Source organism: Fulmarus glacialis, unplaced genomic scaffold (assembly GCF_000690835.1).
Source record: "Fulmarus glacialis isolate BGI_N327 unplaced genomic scaffold, ASM69083v1 scaffold16772, whole genome shotgun sequence".
NCBI lineage: Eukaryota > Metazoa > Chordata > Aves > Procellariiformes > Procellariidae > Fulmarus > Fulmarus glacialis.
The window spans coordinates 90,858-114,546 of record NW_009197370.1 but is presented as its reverse complement, the minus strand read 5'-3'; the positions used below and the strand labels follow the sequence as shown (position 1 = coordinate 114,546).

At 36.3% G+C, this 23,689-nt stretch overlaps 1 protein-coding gene across 1 annotated transcript in view; it reads left to right on the top strand.

Annotated features, from left to right (window-relative positions):
• Window positions 1-4,057: 4,057 nt before the first annotated feature.
• Window positions 4,058-23,689, top strand: part of KIAA1715 (KIAA1715 ortholog) — a 40,025-nt gene continuing 20,393 nt past the window's right edge. Inside the window, exons 1-7 of the mRNA XM_009572529.1 lie at window positions 4,058-4,141; window positions 5,414-5,458; window positions 6,653-6,840; window positions 10,246-10,304; window positions 13,568-13,608; window positions 20,536-20,616; window positions 20,705-20,756. Coding sequence (XP_009570824.1) covers window positions 4,115-4,141; window positions 5,414-5,458; window positions 6,653-6,840; window positions 10,246-10,304; window positions 13,568-13,608; window positions 20,536-20,616; window positions 20,705-20,756 — 493 coding nt within the window. The 5' untranslated portion in view covers window positions 4,058-4,114. The remainder of the gene's footprint in view (window positions 4,142-5,413; window positions 5,459-6,652; window positions 6,841-10,245; window positions 10,305-13,567; window positions 13,609-20,535; window positions 20,617-20,704; window positions 20,757-23,689) is intronic.

The window sequence follows — 23,689 nt, the reverse complement described above, 5'->3', positions numbered from 1 at the left end:
GTCCGCGGCCGCACTCCGCGGGCCGCGGGCGGTCGCTCTCGCAGGCTCCAAAACAGGGCTGGGCTTCAAAAAAAGCGCCTGACCCACCCACTCCTTGCTCCATCGCTTTGGCGTCTCTGTGTGGGAACCAATTTGCCTTTTTAATTCGGGCTTTGCAAAGCATAGGATCTCCACAGGACGCTTCCCAACAGAAACAGCTGAAAATGAGGTTTAAATTGAAGAAAATTCAGTGTCTTGTTTTAACTGAGAGGTTCTAGAGCAGGCTAGCAGTAGGTGGTGGGTGATGCTCCTGGTTTTCCTTGTCCACGGCCCTCATAGCTGGAGAAGCTTTATATGGTCACTGTGGAAGTTTCTGAGGTCAGTAAATCGTGGGAGAACATGAATTTTGGATGGGAACTTCGTGAGAAGAACTGCAGATTCAATTTGAAAGGTAGAACTTGTGTTCTTTGTAATGGTAAATATCTGAAGATATTTACATAAAACGAAATCACTAAATTTAAAAAAACTCATTTAAAGATCATTCCCCTTTCCTTCAGGGGAAAGGTCTATATGTCTGTACGCAAAGCCTTGATTTCAAGTTTCTAACTGCCTTTTTTCTTTTAATATTACTTGTCTTGATGTTATTCAGTCTTGAATTTCAGCATGTCAGTTATTAAAATTTATTTTGGAGACCGATTTTTTTGGAGCGCTTTTCATCTTAAAACATCAACAATAAACTTGAAGAATTTGAGTCTGGTTTGATAAAAGTGTGATGAGATCATCAAACTAATTTCTCCATCTGGATGAATAGATTGGCAGATGACTTCTGTAACTGTGCATGATTCATCCCTCATTCAAAAGAGAAACTTTTTCTGCTCTAGTACTCTTACTGTGGCTTTTTTGCTTTGCATTTTACTAATTAAATGGCATATTTTTGGGGTAGAGGAGATACTATCAGGAAATTTTTTTTTTTTTGCAAGTCAGGTCATAAAATTGGTAATAGTGTTTTCTTAAGCGTCTACATTAAGTTTTTTTAACACGTTGGTTGTCTATTTTAAACCTAGGGCCAGAAAATGTTGCAGCTATCTTATTTGCCTATTAAATCAGTGATAGTTTTTGTGGAAATAAGTCCAACTGAAGCAGTTCTCAGTGAGTGGAAAGGACAGCTCTGTGCTGAAGAAATGCAGTCTTCAGAAGGAAAAAGTGCTGTGCAATAATTTGATGGTTAGAGCATGGGAAGGAAGGAGACTTGTGGAAGGAGGACTCTTACCATGAACAGTAGGATATAAGTGGTAGGTATGTGGAGTGGCAGGTGGGGACCAATGAGGAGAGTTTGAAGCAGTTGAAGACAACTTGTGTTGTCATGTCAAAAAGAAGAGAAGGAAGTGAGAGAAGGAAAACATCTGAGGCACTCCATAGAAAATTCTCCATTTCCTAATTAAGGATTCGGTGACTAAACTGTAAATGTGAATCTAGTGGCCCTAATCCCTTAATACGTCTTTGGGGAAGGGTTTTGGTAGTATTACTGATTTGCAGAGCAGCATACGTAAAGCCTGTCAGCATCATAGTTCATATAAAATTGTGTGCACGGTGACACTTGTCAAACCTGTTTCTCTATCAGGTATTTGCCAGATATTTTGAAAAACATATGTAGAGATAGCACTGTGAATGTGTTATTGACAAAGGTCGGTGTCACCAATGGCTCACGGATAACCTATGCCCAAAAGATCCTCTAACACTTCTACTGCAGAGGTTCTCAAACTATGGCGTGAAGGAAAATGGCATTCAAAAAGGTTGCGTGAGCATCTCCACGTCTCTCTATGTCCACAACTGAGAGCTACCATTGCTCCTAACAGCAGTGGCAATGCTAGGGAAGCAAACTAGATTTGGGAACCTTGTGCTAAGTTTACAAACTTCTTGATTGGCTATTTGACATAGCTTTCGTATTGTTTTGCAGTAAAGATACTATCTGTTGCTGTAGAAATATTTGTGAAGAAAATGTCTGCTCAGACCTACTGCAATACCTGTCATGCAGAAACTTGCCTGTAACTGCAAAGTGACAATTGTATAAAATTCTATGTTAGATTGCGTGTTTGAAAAATAAAAATATTGCTGCTATTTTACTGAGCTGAGTTGCTGTAGTAGTGATTATTTTGAGAACTTACTCAAGAGTCCAAGGGGTAATTGTGCTTTTTCTGTAGCTCACCCCTTTGTGCTAGTAATTTGCCAGCAGCAGAGCTAATTTGCCCATCTGTTCTAGCTTCATTTTGGCGGCATTTCAAATACGGATTTCCTTATCTTTTAGGATTGGTTTTTGAAATCATAGGGCCTATAGTTCTGGGTTCTGAAGTCCTTGGCTTTCTTAAAAGGTGAAAGGATTACCATACTACATACAGCATTCGTGCTAGTGAGCAATGTGTATCCTATATTATATTAACTTGTTCTGACAGCCTCAGACAATTTGGATACAAATTTGGATTGAGATTAGGTTTCTTTTTCAGTTTTTGGCCAAAGGTAACTTAATAAACAAGATAATAATCACTTATATTTCTGCCTAACTGGATCAGTGCTTTGTTTTAATAAGTCTTACTGTTTCATTCCAGAGTTAAAAAGGTTTGAGCCCTAGTTGGGATTGAGCATTAGTTTACTGTTGGGGTTGCTATGAACCGATCACTTTTTCATTCATTGGGTAAAAACTTGTAAATTAAGTGACTGGAGAGAAATTCTGCCATCCTAAGGTTCAAAGTCAATTGATTCCAACTGCCTGCTGATGGAAAGTTGCTACACTTTTGTCATGGTTTAACCCTAGCCAGCAGCTAGACACCACACAGCCGCTTGCTCACTCCCCCCCTCCGGCGGAATCAGGGAGAGAATCGGGAGAGTAAAAGTGAGAAAAGTCATGGGTTGAGATAAAGACAGTTTAATGATTGAAATAAAGTAAAATAGTACTACTACTAATAATAAAAGAATATACAAAGCAAGTGATGCACGATGCAATTGCTCACCACTCTCTGACCGATGCCCAGCCAGGCCCTGAGTGGCAATTGCTGCTTCCTGGACCATGCCTCCTAGTTTATATGCTGAGCATGATGTCATATGGTATGGAATACCCTGTTGGCCAGTTTGGGTCAGCTGTCCTGGCTGTGCCCCCTCCCAGCTTAATTGTGCATCTGGCAGGGCATGGGAAGCTGAGAAGTCCTTGACCAGTGTAAGCACTATTTAGCAACAATAAAACATTCGTGTGTTATCAACATTACTCTCATACTAAATCCAAAACACAGCACTATCCAGCTACTAGGAAGAAAATTAACGCTATCTCAGCCGAAACCAGGACAACTTTTGTTTCAGGAACCTAGATGCAGATCATCAAATTAGTGCTGTTCACGGGTTCCAGGTTTGTGTAGAGTGAGGTGAGTTACTGTTGCACCTTTGGAATTGCTTTAGGGCCATTTGATGTGCCGGTGTCTGCGCTGTGTGTTGTGTGCATGGAAGACCTGCCAATGTAGTGCTTTCCTAGAACAAGTGAAATCTCTTTGAGACTGATTATTTGACGTTATACAAAGGAAGAACAATAGTGCTATCCAATACGTTCTTGTTGATGAGACCATGAAAAGGAAGTAGATTCATTGGAGATGAACTTTCTCACAAATAGAAGGTTATTAATGCTGGATGCCTTGAGTGACAGCTGAAAAGGAACACTGAGAGTTATGCTTATGAGCAGCAGAGGAAATAACTGGAAATCAGTTTCTTAAATAATCCTGCTTAATAGTAAGTTTCTAAAATTGTTTTTCTGCTTGGAGGATTTTGGTGGCTTTTTTAGCAGTTCTGTGCATCTATTTCAGAAGACTCCCCTCTGGTTAAATGTTTCCAAAGTAAAATAAGTTTGGCCACATCAGGGCTGATCAACTGACTTACAAGATGACCTATGAAACAGAAGACTGGATTTTAAAATAACAGATAGGTAAATAACTAGGCAATGGCTTTATGCGGTATTTTGATTCCTTTAGATATTGGAATAAATTTGTGAATCTTGGACTATACTGTTAGATTGGTCCTAAGTGCTTAATGCTTCACTTCTAGCTGTGAATTCTTGTAGAAGATTGATAGCTCTGCCAACATTTGTCCACAATAGAAGATGGGTGGATTAATTTCAAGATGGAGGGTAAGTAAAATAATGTAACAACATAGTAATCTTTAGTCTAGAAGATGGGAGTATGCAGGACATGTTTCTTAATGCCTGTTGGTTGACTGTTAATGCTGGTTGAATGTTAGCACTAAACTTTTCCCATTAATATGTCACTTAAAAGTCCAATAGTGAGACATAATGACTAAAAATATTCTCTGCCAAATCCCAAAACTGTGAAATTGTGCGGCTGTCCTTTATCTCCTTTGCAGTACCAGGCCTGGCAGTGGTTTGGTTAGCTTATAAAAATACAGTTTTAACTCTTTCTGTAAATCGAAATAGTTTTCTGGTGCTTCATTGGGATAGATACAGCAGCATCTGTGACTTGAAAGCTTGGTGGCTATTTTAGGTCAAAATGGATAGTTCAGAATATCATTCTATATCTGTTTTGACAAATGTTTTGGTAGCTACTTACACCTATACAAGTCTTTCTTCCTAACTGTTTTTATTGGCTTGTATATTATTGAATCATGCACTGAGTTTATGAGGAAGAGGCATGAGGTTTTTGACTACTCTCTGGCAGGTGTGAGTTGTTCGAGTCTAGGTTTGCCTTTGCATATTATCAATTGATTTCAGAGCCTCCCATACAAAACTCCTTTAAAGGCAAAAGTTTAGGTGAAATGTCAGTTTTGTGTAATGGAGGGAAACTTGCTTTCATAGCGATGCAGTGTGGGCTATGGTTTTTGAATTTGTGGCCTGAAGGGTGGGGGGAAGATAGTGGCTTTATACTTCTCAGAAATTAGGGAAGATTCCTAGAAGGTGGGTTCCAAGTTGTTCCTAAGGGGAATTTTACTGGAGATGATAACACTTATTTGCAGTTGCTTTTAATTTATTTAGAGCATGTGTCTTTGTGTGGAATGAATAGTAATAAAAAGCTTAAGTTCTTAGGTTAGGGCTTCCTGTATATATTCCCTTTGTTTTGCCTATTCCTTCCACTCATCAATTCTCTCCTTGTTTTACTTCCCACCCACACATCCATTATTGCTGTACATGCATTATAGGTTTTCATCTTCTGTGGTGTAGGAGAGGAGCCTTCAGTTAATAGTAACACCAACTGTAAAATAGTGATTCATTACAGTTCCTCCTATTTGTCACTATTGAAGTAGGAAAACTTCTTACCTTTATGTAAATAGATAATATACTAATCTATTATGAATACGTCTTTTTGTTAGAAAACAGTTAATGTACAGTAATCCTCAAAATATTAACTTTTTTTTAGTGAGATTAACACTTTGTTCTTTCCCTTGTAAGCAGGCAAAGCCTTCCACTGTAGAAGTATTAGAAAAGATTGATAAGGTATGTATTTGCTTTTTGGTGTTTTGTTTGATTTTTGTTTAGAAATATGCATCCTTTTTGCTGGCCATGTATTTCTTTCACATTAGGTAAAATACTGTCATGGAATTTTAAATTATTTTGATAATTATTCCAGTTGGATCTACTAGAGATTCTGATTTTCAGATGGACTGCTACCTTTTTCCCCCTTACTATTAGTCACTTAGAAATAAACATACCATATAATACATAGTGAGAAACTACAGTTTAAATATTTATTTAGAGTCTGAAATGGGAATGAATGTGAAGTTGACTTGATTACATGATTTAATTATAACTAATGGTTAAACTCCCATGTAATGGAAAATGTCACTAATGCAAAGTTCCATTCATCAGGCTCATTAGAAAAGCTTCAATGTATGGTTTTAAGTGTAAAAGTTGTAACTGTAGCGGTAATAAGTAAGGTCAGGGGCAGAATAACTGAATAGATGGTTCAGTAATCAATTGTGATTTTTAGCCAGAATTTGTGACAGATGTCTGTACTCTATGGGGAAATTAACTGTTTTGAAATATGCTGTTGATATTTTTTGTTTTTCTTTTAATGAAAGTGAGTACTCCTGTTGTCGCTTGAAATACAGTCAAAATGGTAACACAGCAGAGCATTGCTTGATCACTTATTAATATGCCAAAAGCATCACTCAGATGTTCAGGATTTCACTGTTAATGTGAGGAAAATACTGAAATGAAAGCATGTGAAATGACAGTGAGTTTTTAGCAATTTCCCATGTTAGCAGAGAAGCGTTAGAAGCATTTGAAATTCCATAGGTGCCTGATGAAAGTTTTAGGATGCAAAGTATAGTTGGTAGTGATTTATGTGACTGTAAAGACTACCATTCATAAGATATTAGCATTTTTTATTTGTCCCAAGTATACTAACGCATTACAAATAGGAAAAAGTGCTGATTTGTAATATTTCTTCCCAATAGCGATGTGTTAATGCTAATACAGTGTAAGAGGCCCATATCATAACCTTAATAGTGTGATGTATTTATGCTATAAAGGTTATCTTCGGGCAAATACTGTCATTTATCAAAAAGCTGCTTGACTTTTCTAATCAAGTATCAAATTGATGTGGCTAATTTTAGCAAACACTTAAAGGCAGCTTAGTAAAACCACCAACTAATTTCACTAATAAGGCTGAACCCTATTTATTTACAGGAAATACAAACATTAGAAGAATTTAGAGAAAAAAATCAGAGGCTACAGAAACTATGGGTTGGAAGGCTGCTTCTCTACTCTTCACTTCTTTACCTTATCACCTGCTTAATTGTGTATTTATGGTGTCTTCCTGATGAATGGACAGCAAGGTTGATTATGACACTTCCATTTTTTGCATTTCCATTGATGTAAGTAAATACGCCTTTTTCTTCCCTAACTGCTGTCTCTTTGATAAAAGGAGATGGAAAATACATCTCAGCAGGGGTTTGGGTTTTCTTTTGACAACCCTTGAGTTGTCATAACTTGCTGAATTTTTTCTTTTAAAATGAATCCAAATAGTTAGGCAGACACTTTTTGAGGGAAATGTCTCTCATGGGTCTGGGTTTAGTGTAGAACTAAGTCTTACCATCAAAAGATGTTAGCATCTAAAGTTACTTGGCTTATCAAAATTATACTAGGGCTAGAGAGAGACCCATATCTGAACAGCTGCAAAGTAATGTAATACAAGCAGAAGAGCATTATCTTGGGTTTATTTCTACTGCTATTTGGAAAAGTAACACTACTATATGAAAGTGACCTAAGGTATGTCATCTGTATGTAAAATGCAGCATATAAAATTGGGGGAAAAAAATACAAGAATGAATGGAGAAACTTACTTTTACGTATTAGGTGACTGTTAACACAGAAGTGACTTGAAAGGTGGTCAGCCTAAATATGTTGAGCACTAGCTTTACATAATTAGCTCTGTTTCTGGAAAATCATTGACTGTTTTCGTCAATCAGAAAATATCCTAACATCATTGGATGTGAATAGGAGAAAGCGTTGTCTACATTTTTGTTCCACTGAGCTGATTGGCTGCTCATCCTCATAAATGGCTTTTATTTTCTAAGAAAACTACTTTTCCAAAAATAACAAAATGGGCTCCCACCTCACTAAACAGCTGCTTCCCTGCCTCCCCTTCCCCCAGACCATTAAGGAGGAGAAGCAGCCTACTGAGCATCTTTCCTACTGATGGGGAGCACAGTGCATTTACTAATTTGCCGAAGCGAACATCATAAATACTGTCCATATTTGTACAGCATCTTTGTATGAAAACATGACTTGTCAGTGCCCTAGCTTTAGACTTGAAAGGCAAAGTCCAATGTAAATATTTAAGGCTTTGCAAGTTTGATTAGTGTGGGTCAGCATAACATAATATGCAAAAAAAATACTTGAAGATACTTTTTGTATGTCGTACTGTGTTATGCATAATGTACTAACATGCTGCTGTTATGGAATCCTGTGGAGAAGATACATGGGCAGCAATGTCTTGACTGGAAAGGATGAATATAGAAGTTAAAGCTCAAATTAATCTTTGGCAGCAATATGAATTTATTTTATTCTTCAGGACAAGGATTTGAAAGTCTTTGTTAGTATGCGAGGCTTGCTCATGCTAACAGGGAAGACTGGTAGAAGAGGAAGTATTACCAGCCTCCCTTCACTTAGGTGTGTTAGGATTAGTGTAGAAATGAAAACTTCTATTACTGAAGGTGATGGCTTCTAGTGCTGTGGTGTGAATTTTCACATTGGATTTTTATTCTCTAGTTTGTCTTCCAATTCTTGTTTGTTTCTTTGTTTCTTTTTTTTTTTGAATGATGGGTTTCTTTAAAATTCTGAATTAGATATTGGCTTACTAACATGTACAATTAGACTGTTGTTCTCTTATGACTTGCAACTGTTTATCTGATTTTTCTCTTAAGCTATTCCCCTTCAGCTTTTTTTGGCAGATATGAATGGCAAACAACTGCCAGCTTGTCTTTGTTCTCGGTCAAGAGGTGACTCCATGCTGAATGCCTGGTGCCACCCAGTAATAGCTCTAGAGATTTTTCAGCCCAAATCAAACTGGAATATGTCTGCCTTTTCCAGCTTGCAGTCAGTCACCAACTTATTTCTGCCTTAGGTCATTCCCTCAGGGTCTCAGCAAGTTACTGATGCTGGTAGAGTGAGTTAAGTTCTAGGAATATATAGCAGCATTAATTTTAAATGTATATTGAAATATCTGAAAAGTTGAAGAAATATATTAGAAGGATGCTCTTCTTGAAATGATTTTTGTTTGAATTAGATTGTTTCATCTTGCATGTTCTGATTTTCAGAGAAATATGTTTTTATTTTGTAAAATTGGTCTGAAATGATCTGCTATTAAACTTTCACCTCAAAGTTCTTAAAGAGGAAATGTTTTTTATTTCATGAAGTCCTACCATATGTCTATTAGCTTAGAATACAGCTTTAGATAGAAGACTTTAAGTGTACAGTAAAAAAGAAATAATGCTTTTGCCTGTGTAGCATAGTCTTTAAGGCAATTCAAACCGTGTAAAACATTTATTTCTTTTGATGTTTTATGAAGAGACACATCTTGCATTGTATAAGCAGGCAAAGTCATCCGTATTCTTAGAGTAGTTATTACAGCACACCTTTGAAAGTGGAGTAGAGTTAAACTTCTTTCTCTGTTTCTCTGACCTTGGATAGGTTACTCTTGCATTCCAGTTGTCTTGTCTGACTTACCTAACTCGGGTTGTGTTAATACTTGAAAGCATTTTGAACTGGGCAGCCATTATAGAAATGCAAAAGATGTTCTTATGAATGAAGTTGAAACTCTGTTTGAAATCTTATAGCCTTTTGCCTGCTTTCTTACGCTAGCTGTTATTCAGAGAACCTTTCTAGCCTTTAAGAATTTTTTTTTTTTCTTAAATGAAACATTGCTACTTTAGGCTTTATTATATAGTGCTTGGCACTAGGAGGGTTTTGGATAAGATGCTTGGAAGGGCTTGAAGTATGAGATTTGCCACTTGGCTTAGGCCGAATAACTTGCCAGGAGAAGTGTCAACTTAATAATTATAAGCAATTCTAAGCTTTAAAACAAATGAAGTCCTGATGATTACAGAGATCTTTCAAATGTAAAATGATCATAGATCAGTTTAACTTTATCTTGAGCACAGATAAACTGCCTCATTGTTTGAGCTAAGTCAGCTGAAACGCTGCAGAAACTGAGTGATTCAGAGCTCTGTAAAATCGCCAGGAGTCAGGTCAGTTAACTCTGCTTGGGAGAGCATTTGTACAATAGCTGTATCTCATGGTTTTCATTGGTATTGAATTCTTCCCACAAAGCTCCCTGGTCTTAATTTTGGGCCTTAGCTGGTAAGCTTGGTTTTCTGGATACCATGCATCATAAATCTATCGAATAAGAAGTGATGACTAGGTAATTTTCAGCTAGCTGCATGTACCTTGATTTTAAAATGTTCCCACTGAACATTTTAGCAAGCGATGATGTTACTTGCTGCTGCTTCCTTAGTATTTCTACCTGTAGTAATACTTGGTTAAATTTTAATAGACAGGAGGATTTTATTTAGATCAATGTTGATGTCTTGTTGACAAGATACTAATTTAATTTTTAGTTTTCTGTATAAATATTGTTTGAAGATTTCTGTTCTTTGTATTTGCAAAGTTAAATCTCCTCTGGTAAGTCTTTTGCATTAACTAACCTGTTTGCTAAATGATTTCAGAAATGGTTACTGTAAAATATTTTAATTAATATAATTCTTCTTTCTGTTTTAAAGAATCTGGTTTATAAGAACACTGCTCATTTTTTTCTTTTCCAAACGGACAGAAAGGAATAGTAAGTATTTCTTCTGTCTTTTTTTAGAATATGGACCTAGTTGGGAATGATGCTTGCTATGAAAATGTAAATATTTTAGTAATTTGGCTTCCAGGAAAAGAAGAGTAGCCTTTTGGTTGATGCTGAAATGGGTAGCATTAGCTAAACTGTCATTTCTACCACACGGTTCTTGAAAGAACGGCAAGGGAACTGCTTAATCTTTAACTTCGCTTACAAAATTGTGGTAACTTTCTCCTGTCTTTGCATGCTTCAAAGTGTAATGGAGTAAAATGTAGTGTAGAAGCAGGAGTGAGGGAAAGGAAATATAAACAATAGTAGTAGTTCCCTTAATACTTCCAAGTATTCCAGCAGTCTTAATCTGTTACCTTTATATATAAGAGAAGAGATTTATAGCAGATGTGTTTAATTTATTTGTCAAGATAGCTTTTCTCTCCCAAGTTCTCGAAAGCATGCTTATGTGTTCCTGAGTGGAAAAGGGATAAGCAGGTGGTTTTGTGCTGTTTTGAGAGCTAAGGAAAACTGGGAGTTGTGTAAAGAAAAAAAAAAAGTAATTCAGGTGTTCAAATATATATAAAAAATTATTAAAGAACATGCAGATTCATTCTAATGCAAAGTTTAAAAACTGCATCTGTGGCACTTGTCTGCAGTAGTTAGAATTCATTTGAGACTTTCTTTGAAAGTAGTCCAGCCTGTAACAATATCTCATGCTGATGTGAGCAATAATACAGAAAAACCTCAGTGTTGCACTATGTTTTATGACTTGCAGAACAACATGATGTATTTAATTTGTGACAGCTTACGAGTTAAACATGACTTTTGAAATTTTTCTTAAACTTAATGTTTGCATTTGATATGCAAGCGTAGGACATACATTTTTATGTAGAAATAAAATTGTCCATATATTCTGTGGTGCTGTGTGATTCATTTCTAAGGCGAATATATATTTGCATTTCATGGCTGGATAAGAAAAACAAATGTATGTATGTTTTTCTAGTTTGCTTAAATGTCTTTATTGTTATTTTTAGCATACAAGCAAGTCTAGTGCTTTTGTTGAACTTGTGTATAAAGGGTTTCAGTAGATGTTAGAACATGCCAAAAGGAATTATTTCTGCATTGTTCCAGAGATCGGGTAAAAATGAAGCGTTTTACCTCAAAAATACAAGTCCTGTATTTGGAAAAGATAAATCAAATGCGCAGTGCAAGAGTTACAGCGGTAAAGCAGGAGAAAATGTAGCTGAGAGAGCAAACTGGCAACTGAGTGGCTCAAAGCTAGCCTTTTATTCTGGGATAAGTTAATATAACACATTGAGTCACTGGAGATGGTTATTTAATACTATAAAGCTCTATGCTGGAAAACCAGCATACACCAGTTTTGGGAACCATGCTCTGAATGAGGAAAATTCCTAGTGAAACACTAGGAAAGGTGATGTAGAGAGATTACAGAATTTCGTTTTTTAAGACTGGTCAGGCAAACAACTGTTGAGGAAGATTTAGGCTGATCTGTCCCAAAGTGTGGGGAAAATAAATGAGGTATCTTGCAGGTATTGACTTCTCTAGTATGATTTTTTTTTTTTTCCTGTAGGTTTAATTAAGATGAGATATATTGGTTTCTTGAGAGTACTTTGCAGTAATTGCCATTTGGCCAAGTTTGAAGGGGCAGGTGTGTCATGGGGTTCTTGTTGAACACAGGAGGTAAAGTGATCAGAAACAAACACCCACACTTTCAGCTGATTGCATTGCTTTGTGGGAAGCTATGCTTGGAGATGTTCTAGGCATTTCTGTACCAAAAGCAGCTTCTGTTTCTTGAGTAACTGTTAACAGCCGACAGTATTATGCTATTTGTTTGGCTGCATGATACCATACTGCCTTGCAGTGCATTTCAATGTGTTAATCTGTGTGGGGCTACATGAAAGGCTGTGTTCTAATATAAATGTAAAATTTGGTGGAGGGAGGTACCTTATTAATTTGAAGATGCACAATTCCTGGAATTGTCTATCTTCTGTGGTCCAGCCCAGTGCTAAATACGGTCTTGTTCCGTGTCCTATTTGTCTTAACTAATAAGGGAATGTTGTAGTTACCCTTTCATTGCATAGACTTTCAAATATGTACATGCCCAGTTTTAGTATTTTGTACACTTAATAAAGTGGTTTATTCTATCAAAATGGTTTTCTACATTCTGGAAAAGTTCAAGTAATTATGTGTTCCCTTAATTTCAAGTAACAGTGATGTTCCTGAAGTAACTTTAAAAAGTGCATATAGCATGCTTAAATATATATTAAAAAAGATACAAAAAAGTGTGTATTTGGTTTGGTGGGTTTTGTTTTTGTTTCTTGTAGTTCCATGAAGCTTTTTCTTTTTTTGAAAACTGAAAAATGGGTAAAAATAGCTGTATCTTACAGGAAGTGAACTGTTGGTGTCCAGTAGAGCTGAGAAGGGGAAAAAATTTTGAAGTTTTTTGTTAAAACTCTTCTTGCTGTGAAGGAGGTAGTAGAAAATGGATTTATCAAGAGAATATTTTCTGTATTAGGTGATGGTTTATTACAGTGAGTTTTCCATGAGTGCCAAGCTGCAAGCATTGACTTAGAGGAAAATCCCACGTGCATTTAACCTTTCTTCTTTCCCTTCCTTTTAGAGAGGTTAGGTGCTGTGCCTACTAGTTGTAACAGAGTCTCGTAATATTTAGTAGTAAAATGACTTTCTGGTAGCTTTTCTTACAAAACTGGGGGTTTTGCTGTAGTCTGAAAGTATTGAAAGGGTGAAATAGATGGAGATTTGAAGCTCAGAATTGACCTGGCATTTGAAACTAGCATGTGTTAAGAGGCTTACGTGAAATACTGAAGACAGTAAATCTGGTACTCAAATAGATATAGTAATACTTAGACCTCAAGCTTTTTTTTCTGTAGTTTGACTCATGAGATTAAGTGTATTTGGTCCATTGTTGTACCAGTTTTAACGTAGGTCAGAGCAGGGCACTGGCTAGAATTGGTTTGCTTAATGACGAAATGGTACATAAAACTTTTTAATAGTTATAACTGTAAGGTGATAACAGTGGGCTATAATTCATAAGCAGTTTCAGGATTTAAAATGATCTATTTTCACGTAAAAACTTTAGTTATTTTATGCAAAGTTTACTGATGTTGTAGGGTTGGTAGTGGTCAGGGCATAGTTTTTCCTGATCTCACAGGGCAAAGTCAATGTTTAGAGTGTGCTGAAATTATCTCTTACTTATATTTGAAAACTAATGTATGATGTCCTTCTTTTAGATGATGCACTGGAAGATTTAAAATCTCAAAAGAAAAAAATAGTAAGTAAAACTTCAAGAAAAGCTAGTTGTATGGTGCACTAAGGTGTTTCTGCATCTCTACAAGTTGAGTTTGATTGTGATATATGGGTGAAGAGCGGCGGGAGGGAGGTGAAACTATTACCATTCCTCTGTTTTCATACATCTTCTAGTACCTCACAAGGTTTTCCTTACCCCAAAATTACAAAGGACTGCTTGCATACGAGAGTAAATTGTGTCCTTGTAGTTTAAATTAAACCTACTGTTTTAGTGTTGCTAGATCTATGTAAAGTGATTCCTTTTTGTCAGAAAATGAAAATGTATGCTTTAACCTACTCATTGCTGACTGCTTCTTTTACTTTAGGATTATAAAAAGTATTAGATGTTGCACTGATTTAAGATCATAGAATGCAACTATATCTTTAATAGTTACTCTGTTACTTAATGTTTTGTTCATAAATAGCAAAAAGGACTTCCATCTTGTCTGGATTCACCTTTTCATCAAGTAACAGATTATTGTTTATATCTTAAATGCATCACCACTTATTTCCCATCTTCCTCCATCTTATTGTTGTACTACATATTTCTTCCATTACATTCTTTCCTCTAAAAAATTTATCTTGTCATGTATCAATCCTATCAGTTGTCTTGAGGTCTGAGCTGTGTGGATGAGTTAACAGTATAAAACTGGTTATAGCAGGTATTTGCTTCAACTGGATCAACACTTAATCTCAGTAGGACAAATTTAGGATGGAAAAGATTCCAAGTCTTGGATAACTTGCATTCTTTGCGAAGTTTGTAACACTGAAAGCTGTTTCTTCTCTACTTAATCATTCCATAAGGAAGTTGTCTGTTACTTATGTTGTTGGCTTCATCTCCTGCCTTGCAAGGCAAAACTTAAAAACGACCATCAAAACACAAAAAACCCCCCAACCAACCAAAAACCAAACACCACCACCACTCCCCAACAAAACAGCCCCTTCTCCCCCAAAAAACTCCAAAAGTTGTATTATGAGGCTTTATTGTTAATGAGTTTCTCAAAGTGTTTACCTCATGCCTTCTGGATTTTGCCATGGTAGCTAAATTAATAGAAAACCCACAACAAAGCTACCAAAAAGGAGTCGGGAAGAGTCTGCTATTATATGGCCTTCATAGGGGAAACAGATTTCACTGATCTTCCACTCTGTTTTTTATCACTTTTAAAATGTAGATGTAAAAATGATAACCTGTAACCTAATTATGTCATTGTCCTTTGGTAAAGAGGATTTGCCAATATTTATATCTGCTAATCTTCATATTAAGGAATTTATTAAATGGAAGTGTCCTTTGGTTGGAGAGGTGATAAAATGGGGTTGGAGAGGGTTACATTTTCTGAGAATGAAATAAATGAGTATGACAACTATGTTTTTAATTTGATTTTATGAAAACTGCTTAACTGAAGTTATTTAATCTCTTCAATTTACATAGTCATTGGGTAGCTTTGGAGGGAAAGTTCTTGGAACAGAAAAAGCACAATGGAGAACAAAACAGCTCTTGGGAGTCTTAAATCTAAAGCCTTCATTTCAGTTTAAGTTTATTTTTCTGTAATCATGAAAATATTCATATTTATTCTAGAAGAACTAGTAGTGCTGAATTTTTGTGTGAGAGAAGCACTTCTTAGAGAAAAGACTTTGAATAAAAGATTAATCAGGAAAAAGCTGGTTTATAAAAGGGAGAGTTTTTTACTTTGGGAATTGATGCTGTTGAAACAAGATGTAAATGTGTATTTTGCATATGAAAAAAATCAAAAACATTGTAGAAAAGCAGGCAGTAGTTAAAAATTAAAAAACTGCAGGAATACTTTGTGAACAACACAGAAATTATAGTGTAACTGTGGAGAGTTTAAACCTGGAAATATAAATTGGCACTAGTATATATGCATATCAAGCTTTAGTCATGAAAGGCAAACTTCTAAATAGGATTAGTAAAACAGAGTTCTGGGAAGTCCAATAATCTATAACTCAGCTAGTTTTCGATTTGAGGGGAATAAAAAGTCCATGATTACCTCCTGATTTTGTGGGTGCCTGGTTCCTAGAAAGGAACCAGAAGACTTATTGCAACCTCTTGAATCAGCACGGTGTTGGTATTTTTTACTCATAAGATTGACTCAGGAGTTTCATCATAATTTAAAGGTATTAAATTAAGCATTAAAATTAGATCATCATACATGAAACCTAGCATGTTGAAATGAGCTGGAAGTGGATGCAGGTAATGAGACAGAGTATAATTTGTATTTTAGACAAAAACACTCATAAAATTGCATTCTGTAATATTGGGTTTGATAATACTCAGATTTGGTTTTATTTTGGATTAACTTCCTTAGGAATATCTGTGGCTGTGAATAACTGTAGCAACACCTACTTTTTAGTAAAACAAAACAAAAATCTTTACCAAGTAAAATAATGGGAAGGGGAGGGATTTTTTTTCCCTGTTGGATTCTGATTTGCTACTGAGTTTGCAAATAGAATTAGTTACTAAGGTATTTACATTGTGATCCTCAAAGTATGTGGGATAAGTAAATTATGTATTTCCTATTTATTTGTAATGCAAATTGTTGTCTCGGCACTGTCAGCCTGTCACAAGAGCTATGGTTTTTCACTTCATTGCAGCTCAGCTACCCGATTGCTGGAGAGATCTTATATTGAAGACAATTGTCCTTTTGAAAAATGTTACAGTACTTGTGTTTTACAGACATGTGGTCAACGTTTTCCCTAGTGCCATTACTTAAATGCTGAAGGGTACCTATAACAGAGTAAGCTCCTCATCTACTAGATAAAATGCCCTGGTAGCTGTGCAATGAGCTGCTCAGTAGAACTTCAGTTCTGTTCAAAGGCTTCAGTCTTTGGTGGCATAATCACATGGATATTCATGTGGGTAAAATACCTGACAAACACAAATACAGATATTTCATCTGGAAATGCCCATTAATATTGTCTGTCCTGTACTTTGACTCAAAGTTTGCATAATACTTGTTACAGAACTGACTCTCTACTTTTTTCCTAGTGAATGCTTTAAAACACGTTGAGTATTTCTTTATGGATTGGGGATAGGGATTAAGTTCATTAGCTGTAATTAAGGCACTACTTCTAGATACAACTTTTTTCCCCTCCTTGTTTGTAAGGGATACTCTGTGTTCGTGATTGTGTGGCTGCAATTTTGGCCTTAGAGTTCTCAGTTAATGAGGATGTCAGCCCTTAAGCTTCAGTGTGTATGGATGAGCAAGTTCAGAGGGTTAAGCATATTAAAGCAAGGGCACAGGACATGTATTAAGCTGCTACAAGTGGGAATTAGTGGAGACTTTACCTGGAGCAGCAGTCTTAAAGATGGGATAATTCTTAGCCTGAGGACAGAGTTGTGAAGATAGTAATTACTTTGCTAATGTTAGAATTAAACTTTGCTGAAGTTTGCTTAGCTATTCTGTTACAGTAGGCTGAGTGTAATATTAGACTTGGACAGACTTCCTAGCCATTTCAGGTAAGAATTTAGAAAGTTGCATCTGTTAATTTTCCAAGAAAAAAAAAAAGGAAGTCTGATTTCAAGGCTGCCTTGGAGTTATGTTAATAATGGAAAAAAAAATGCAGCATATGAATTTTGTTATTTAAAATAACTACTGTTTAATGAACTTATGCCTTCAGCCTTCCAGGCATAGAAAACTATGGGTATTTTGATAACCTTTGGTATGTGACAAAAACTCTACTGGGAGTTGATTATCATGTGAGCCCAGTCTTATCTACCCAATATATGCTAGAGTACTGCAAATGTGCAACTGAAAGCTCAAAATAGGGTTAAAAATCATATTTACTGATGAATGATCAAATGAGGTATTTCTTTCATGCATTGTTCACATAAAACAGTTACTTTGGTTGTTTTACTGTTTGCATGGATCTATCCAGAGTACACTTGATTATTGTGGCTTAAATGATTTATTTCCTATTTTAAGGAAACTTTTGCTATGTGTACTTGCATATCATACATGGTAGACTGAAATGAATCTTGTGGCTTTGTGTGAACATAAAGAAATACCTCTCCATAGTTGGGTTTGACATACCAAGTAATTCAATTTAAGAACTCATGTGGCAGTATGGCAAATAAGTAGTTTGCACCGTGTCAATACTTCAGACTTCCAGTTGCTAAATCACATTTACAAGAAGCTTAAAATACATTACTCTTGTTACTTTTCAATATGAGCAACTGATGTCGTTGCCACAGGAATTCTGTTTGGTTGCCAGTTGGAAAGGAGGCCATCCATACAATTATTCATAGGAGAGAATGTGGTACATGACCATGCTTCTTTATTAAGATGTGATTAATTCCATGAAATAAGTTTGAAAAATCCGTGATTAGGCTGGTATTAACTTTCATAGAGACTTCACTTGTGATCCTGGTTACTCAGCATTTAAGCTTGATAATAATAGACTATGAATTAGCCCTTGGCAGAAAGTAGAAAATGTTTTTGTGGGAAGAGTTCTGGATCTCAGAGAAGAGTATATTATGGAAAAAGAGCAGGAGGTGTCGAGCAATTTGCTGTGTTAGCAAGCCAGTGCTCAGCACTAGGTTAACCTTTCCAAGATTATGCTTCAGGATGGCGAATAATCCAGAAGTCGGTATGTTAATTCGCATTTATAACGAGCTTGCTGTGGCAGTGCACAAGCCAGTTTCCTCTGCTATGCAAACGTAGAGATAGTATTTAAATTTTACACAGGCCCTTATTTCCTTCTAGTAATTATACTGATTTGCTCAAAGAGTAAGTAAACTTTGACCTGTTTGATTTCTTATTTGGTATTGTCAGCCAAATTTCAGATGATTTTAGAAAAATACATCCTAGAAGTGAAACCATGAGAACTGTAAGTGTGTTTATAGAAATCTTGAAAATTTCTGCACATTTTCAAGAAATTTGTAGAGAGTCAGTTGCGAAACTGAATTCTTGTTCAGATTCAGCTTCACTAGAATTATAAAGCTACATGTGAATTTCAAAATATGAAGAGTAACTTGTTGAATTATCCAATAACTACAAGAATAACTTTGACATCTGAATCTTGTGATGAGAGCTAAATTTTTCCATTTCAAAATAATGTTACTGTTTTTGCAAAACTTATATATCCACAAATAACTGCCATCCTATGTAGTACTGCTATAGCAAGAAGTGCGTTGGATAAGGAAAGTTGTCAAGTGATGGTGGAGCATTCTGTTTTTTCTCTTCCTAAAGGTCACTTTGTCCTGCAGAAGATTATTTCTCATTTTCCTATGTGGCTATAAAGACAATTGCATGCATTATGTGTTCATTGACGTAAAGTGACTAGGGGTTTTTTATTTTGATTTGGGGGCCAGATACTGACACTGACTGTTAACACTTCCCCACTTTGCAGCTTCACCTCGCTAATCTTACCCCTTCATATAAAGGTCTGCCTTATGGTTTTCACTTTTATAAGCAATAAATACTTTATTTTTCCTATTAGACCCTTAATTCTGATCTTATTGCAGTGTGTGGCATTTGTTTTACGAAGTTAGTGGGTTAATTTCTGAAATACAAGTTTAGGAAATTGATTTTTACTTTCCTCTTCGCTCCCTTTTGTTTCAACAGTCCTTAATTAACAGCCTGGGTAGTATTCCTTGCCTTAAACTTCTGGTACTGTGTGTGTAGGAGTCAGCTGTTAAATGGATACTGTGTATCCATTAAATTGAGTGAATTTTATTTAGCTTCTGTGGTCTATTTGTAATTCTGAGGTCTGCCTAAAGGTAAAACCCCCTACAAGGTCTGTATACGCAGAATGGCTGAAACTTTAGTTTCTCACTAGGTAAACAATGGTGTAAAAGTCATGTTAACGTGCACCATTTGTTATTTTAGCAGTGATAAATGGGTTTGAGAGAACTTAATTTTTTGACCACTGACCTTTTCAGTTTTGCAGTTTATGCCAACAGCAAACTTAAGAACAAAGAAACCCCCACTTTTAGCTGAACGTGGCCATTAGTCAGCACATCTAGGAGAAAAGGTCTGCTTAAGATACTGTAAAATGCATTATAATTTCTATACATATTAGCTATTTGTCATAACTTCAACTCTCTCTGTTTTAAAGTTAAGCTGCTTCTGATGTTCGCTGTTAACCACTAAAATGATACTTTACTAGTGATTACTTTTTTAATTAAGCCCATGTATTAGCTATAAAGCCACTTGAGTGCATTGTAAATAAAACGCTGTAATAATTAAGTGCTTTAATTACACTCCCTAAAGTATGCATAGTTCTCAGTAAATTTTTTATTTATATTCTGAACATGTTCCCTTTTTTCTGAAAAGCGGTTTGGATCACTGTAGAGATGGAGATCCAGCCTTTAAAGTCATTTGAGCAAATTCCATGGCTGTTCTCTAGTTAGTGAGTTTTCACAGCATTTGCAGCAAGCTAATTGCTTCTGCTAATAAATAATCTAAAATCGATGCTGACAGCAGTTAATTGGCACAGAGACTTTATTCTGTAAAGCATTTGGCTAACGACCTCCCTTAAATTAATAGCATTAAGTGCTATGAGGAAATAAATCTAAGGAATTGCCTGTCATTCGCTTGTCATGTCTAATAACTTCCAATAATGATGGCTGATAGATTTTTGCACATTCCATTATTGAAGTTGGTGCATGTAATTATTCTCCTCATTATATGTAAACAATTAGCAATACTTGGTGTTTCCTTGCAATAAAGCTGTTAAATACAAGTAGTCCATTAGAGTTTAGAAACTATTTTTGAAAGCAAAATTTCATTTCTATTGGATACAGCAAATCTGCAGGTATCTGAACATGCTACTGGTTCATTGGACTGAGCTTCACCTTTTGGTAACATTAATAAGTTGCTTGTAAATGGGAGTATATGGGGGGGAAAATAATTTGAAGAATTCTGTATTGACGTGTGGAACCTTTTGTTTCCAGCTTGAGGAAGTAATGGAGAAGGAAACATACAAGACTGCTAAATTAATCCTTGAAAGGTTTGATCCAGAATCAAGTGCAAAGGTAAGAATCTTGGTATTGATACTGATTTAATATGAAAGGTATTATGGAGCCGAACATTCAGATAATGTTATTTATAATTAATTGGCAGGAGGCTGAACTACCATCTGCTGGAACATCTGCAAGCCCAAGACCTGGACAAGGTAATAGCCCTGGACAAGGTAAAATGGCTGCTCTTTAGCATAGATACTTGTCTTTCATAGCAATTTCCACTCTAGAAGTCTATGACAACGTTTGTAGATCAATTGACCTTTATTTAGGGTTAATAGACTGTTTATTAGACTATGCCCATTACTGTTCTGTATTTTTCAGACAAGGGATCTATTACTAAAGGTTGATGCTTTTAGACAGCAGGATGTTTAATGCTGCTTGATGCTAAAGCAGAGAGAAAATTAACTTCTTGTGGCATACTTGCAATTTTTCTAGAATACTAAGGTGCTTTCAAATCTTATGAAATGTTCATTGACTTAGCTTTTAAATTCTGTTTCTATTTCTGGCTAGTTAGACCTTTCCTGATGGAGTGCTTTAACTACTTTTGTATGGTGGATGGAGAGATTCCACAAAGCTAGTGCAGAAATCAGATACTTTCTAGATGCAAAGAATGGACAGTTCTTCACTAGTTTATGATGTTCCATTTAAAGGTGCTATTGAATAAAATAATAAAAGAAACAAAAAACTTGCATGCGTTTCAAGGAAGCCTTGTTTGTAGATTGCACACACAGGTTTCAGGACTGAAAAGATCTCTCCCCTACACTCTCCCAGTAGAATGTTTGCATTAAAAATGTGGACTAAAATTAAAAAAAAAAGATATTTATGCAAACAAACTACAGTTAAGTTTTTCTTAGTCGAGTATAATACGCTGTAGTTAAACTGAAAATGCTAGTATTAACACAGTATAAAGGGAATCTTGTATTATAATACTGAAGATACCTACAAGGATCTGTCTCAAAGTGTGAGTACTAATTTGCTGTTATAACCAACTCAGACCTGTAGGGGCTGGTGCTCCAAATAAACTGCAGAATGTGATGTGCGTAATTTTCCATAAAACAGATTGCTTTAGAGCATATGTTAGAATTGTCAACTTTGTGACTAATTCTTGTGAGTAACCGAACTTCTATTTGTCTCATTTTTCACTCTTGGAGTGCTGGTTTTGATGGGTACAGAGCACCTGGATTTACTAACAAAGGTGGTTATAAGCTGCATGGTCAAATCCACTGTTTTGTTTTTCTTGCTTAGCTTCAAATTGTCATGAAAATATTTTTAGCCCATCCTTACTTGTTGACATTGACAGTGAGTAGTTGCAGGGCAGTACGATAGCAGTAAAGCTTTTATCTCTTCTGGTGTCCTAGGCACAGCAGCTTTTTCTCAAGTTTGCTCCTTACCTGTCTCTCCCATCATTCCATTTCTGCGGCATTCATAGTTTTTTAAGGCTGAAGGGCCATTCTGACACCCTGTTCTGTTCGCTGTCTTAATACAGCTCCGGGGTGGTTGCCAAGAATTTTCTGTTATACCTGTAATGTTTAGGTAGTCTGGTTTGTTTGTTGGGTTTTTTTTGTTATGTTGTTTTTTTTTTTTTTTTAAACTTGATATTCATCCTTCTCCTTGAGATGTGTTAAAAATCACTCCAGAAGTAGGGTGGCAGATCTGTTTGTAGAATGCAAGTAATGACCAGGGAATGAAACTGCCTGGAATTGTGTGTTTCTATGTAGAGATCTAGAGATAACTAGCTATATATTAAATAGACAATGAGAAGTCTTTAGTCACCCTGGCTTTATTAAAAGATATCACCAGCATTTTTGAAACTCCTAAGGAGTTGTAAGATTGTTCTCTTCCCCTCTGCTCAGGCTGTGTAAGTAGTGATAGTGACAAGTGAGTTGCTCAGCCTCTGTTAGTTAACTAGTCTTGTGTATGTCATGGTTTACAAAGCACAGTATGTGTGCTTTTGATCCAGGGTTCTGAGTTAGTCAAAAGCAGGTTAGTTAGATCCAGCATATGGTGTGTTGTGTTGATTTTTGACTTGTCTGTTAATAGAATGGCTATGAGGGAGAGGTTCTGAGAGAGTTAGAAGTATTTCTGAGAGCCAGTCACTATAGGCTGTGGTCTACATTAGTAAGTGTGGTATAACAGAAGTAGATTAGTAGAGTGAAACAGTTGTTGCTGAGGAGTTTGCTCACGCTGTTGTTGCGAATGAGTGGTTTAGAGGCCGCTTAAAGAATCACCGTCAAAGGTATTAACAGAAAGTGATTTTAATAGTAACTTATAAAAGCGCGACTTAACAGAGTTTGATGGCAAGGTTCGCTCTATTACTACATGGATAAAGTATGCAAAGTAAAATCATGTTATAATTGAGCTAGAATGACAGTGACTTACTTACAGATTATGCTTACTTACAATTACAGATTGTATTTATAGATTATGTGTGTGCGCACACACACACACAGAGACAGAAATATATATAAATGTACCAAAGGTACCTGTTAAAAATTCCCCTTGAGTTCAGTGAAGAAATAATCACGTCAAATGTCTTGGCATTTCTCAATGGGCGAGGGTTGAGCCTCAAGGAGTGAAGGGTTTCAGCCCAGGTCCTGTCGTCAGGTTTTGGCGACGGTCCTCCGAATATCACAGACTTGAGAGGTCGCGAGCTCTGAGAGGCGTCTCACTCAGAGGGAGATGCTGGGTGCAGCCTGCTGCGGTCCAGGAGAGCTCAAAGGGTCTCTGTTAGGACCACCATTTAAAGGGTCACAAGATGATTGGCTTTAGTCATCTGTAAATTTCCATCCTGGCCACAGTCCCAGTGGTAGTTACTAAAAAATTCTCAAGGTTTCAGTGTTGTTCCACTTGAGCTATGACTCGGATAAAGGTATCAGGGGATGACACCTGTGTCAGGCAGTAAAAGTATGTTCCCAGCCTCAGCTATGCAGTTTCTGATATGGTCAAGCAGTGTTCAACCGCCAGACTCGGTACACCAAGGCCAAGGTTTCACAGGAATTTCTGAGATCAACAAGCGGCCCAGGAGAAGCAGGGGATGAATGCACCACCACAACTAATATATTTAGGGTTTTTTCTTAGGACTAGC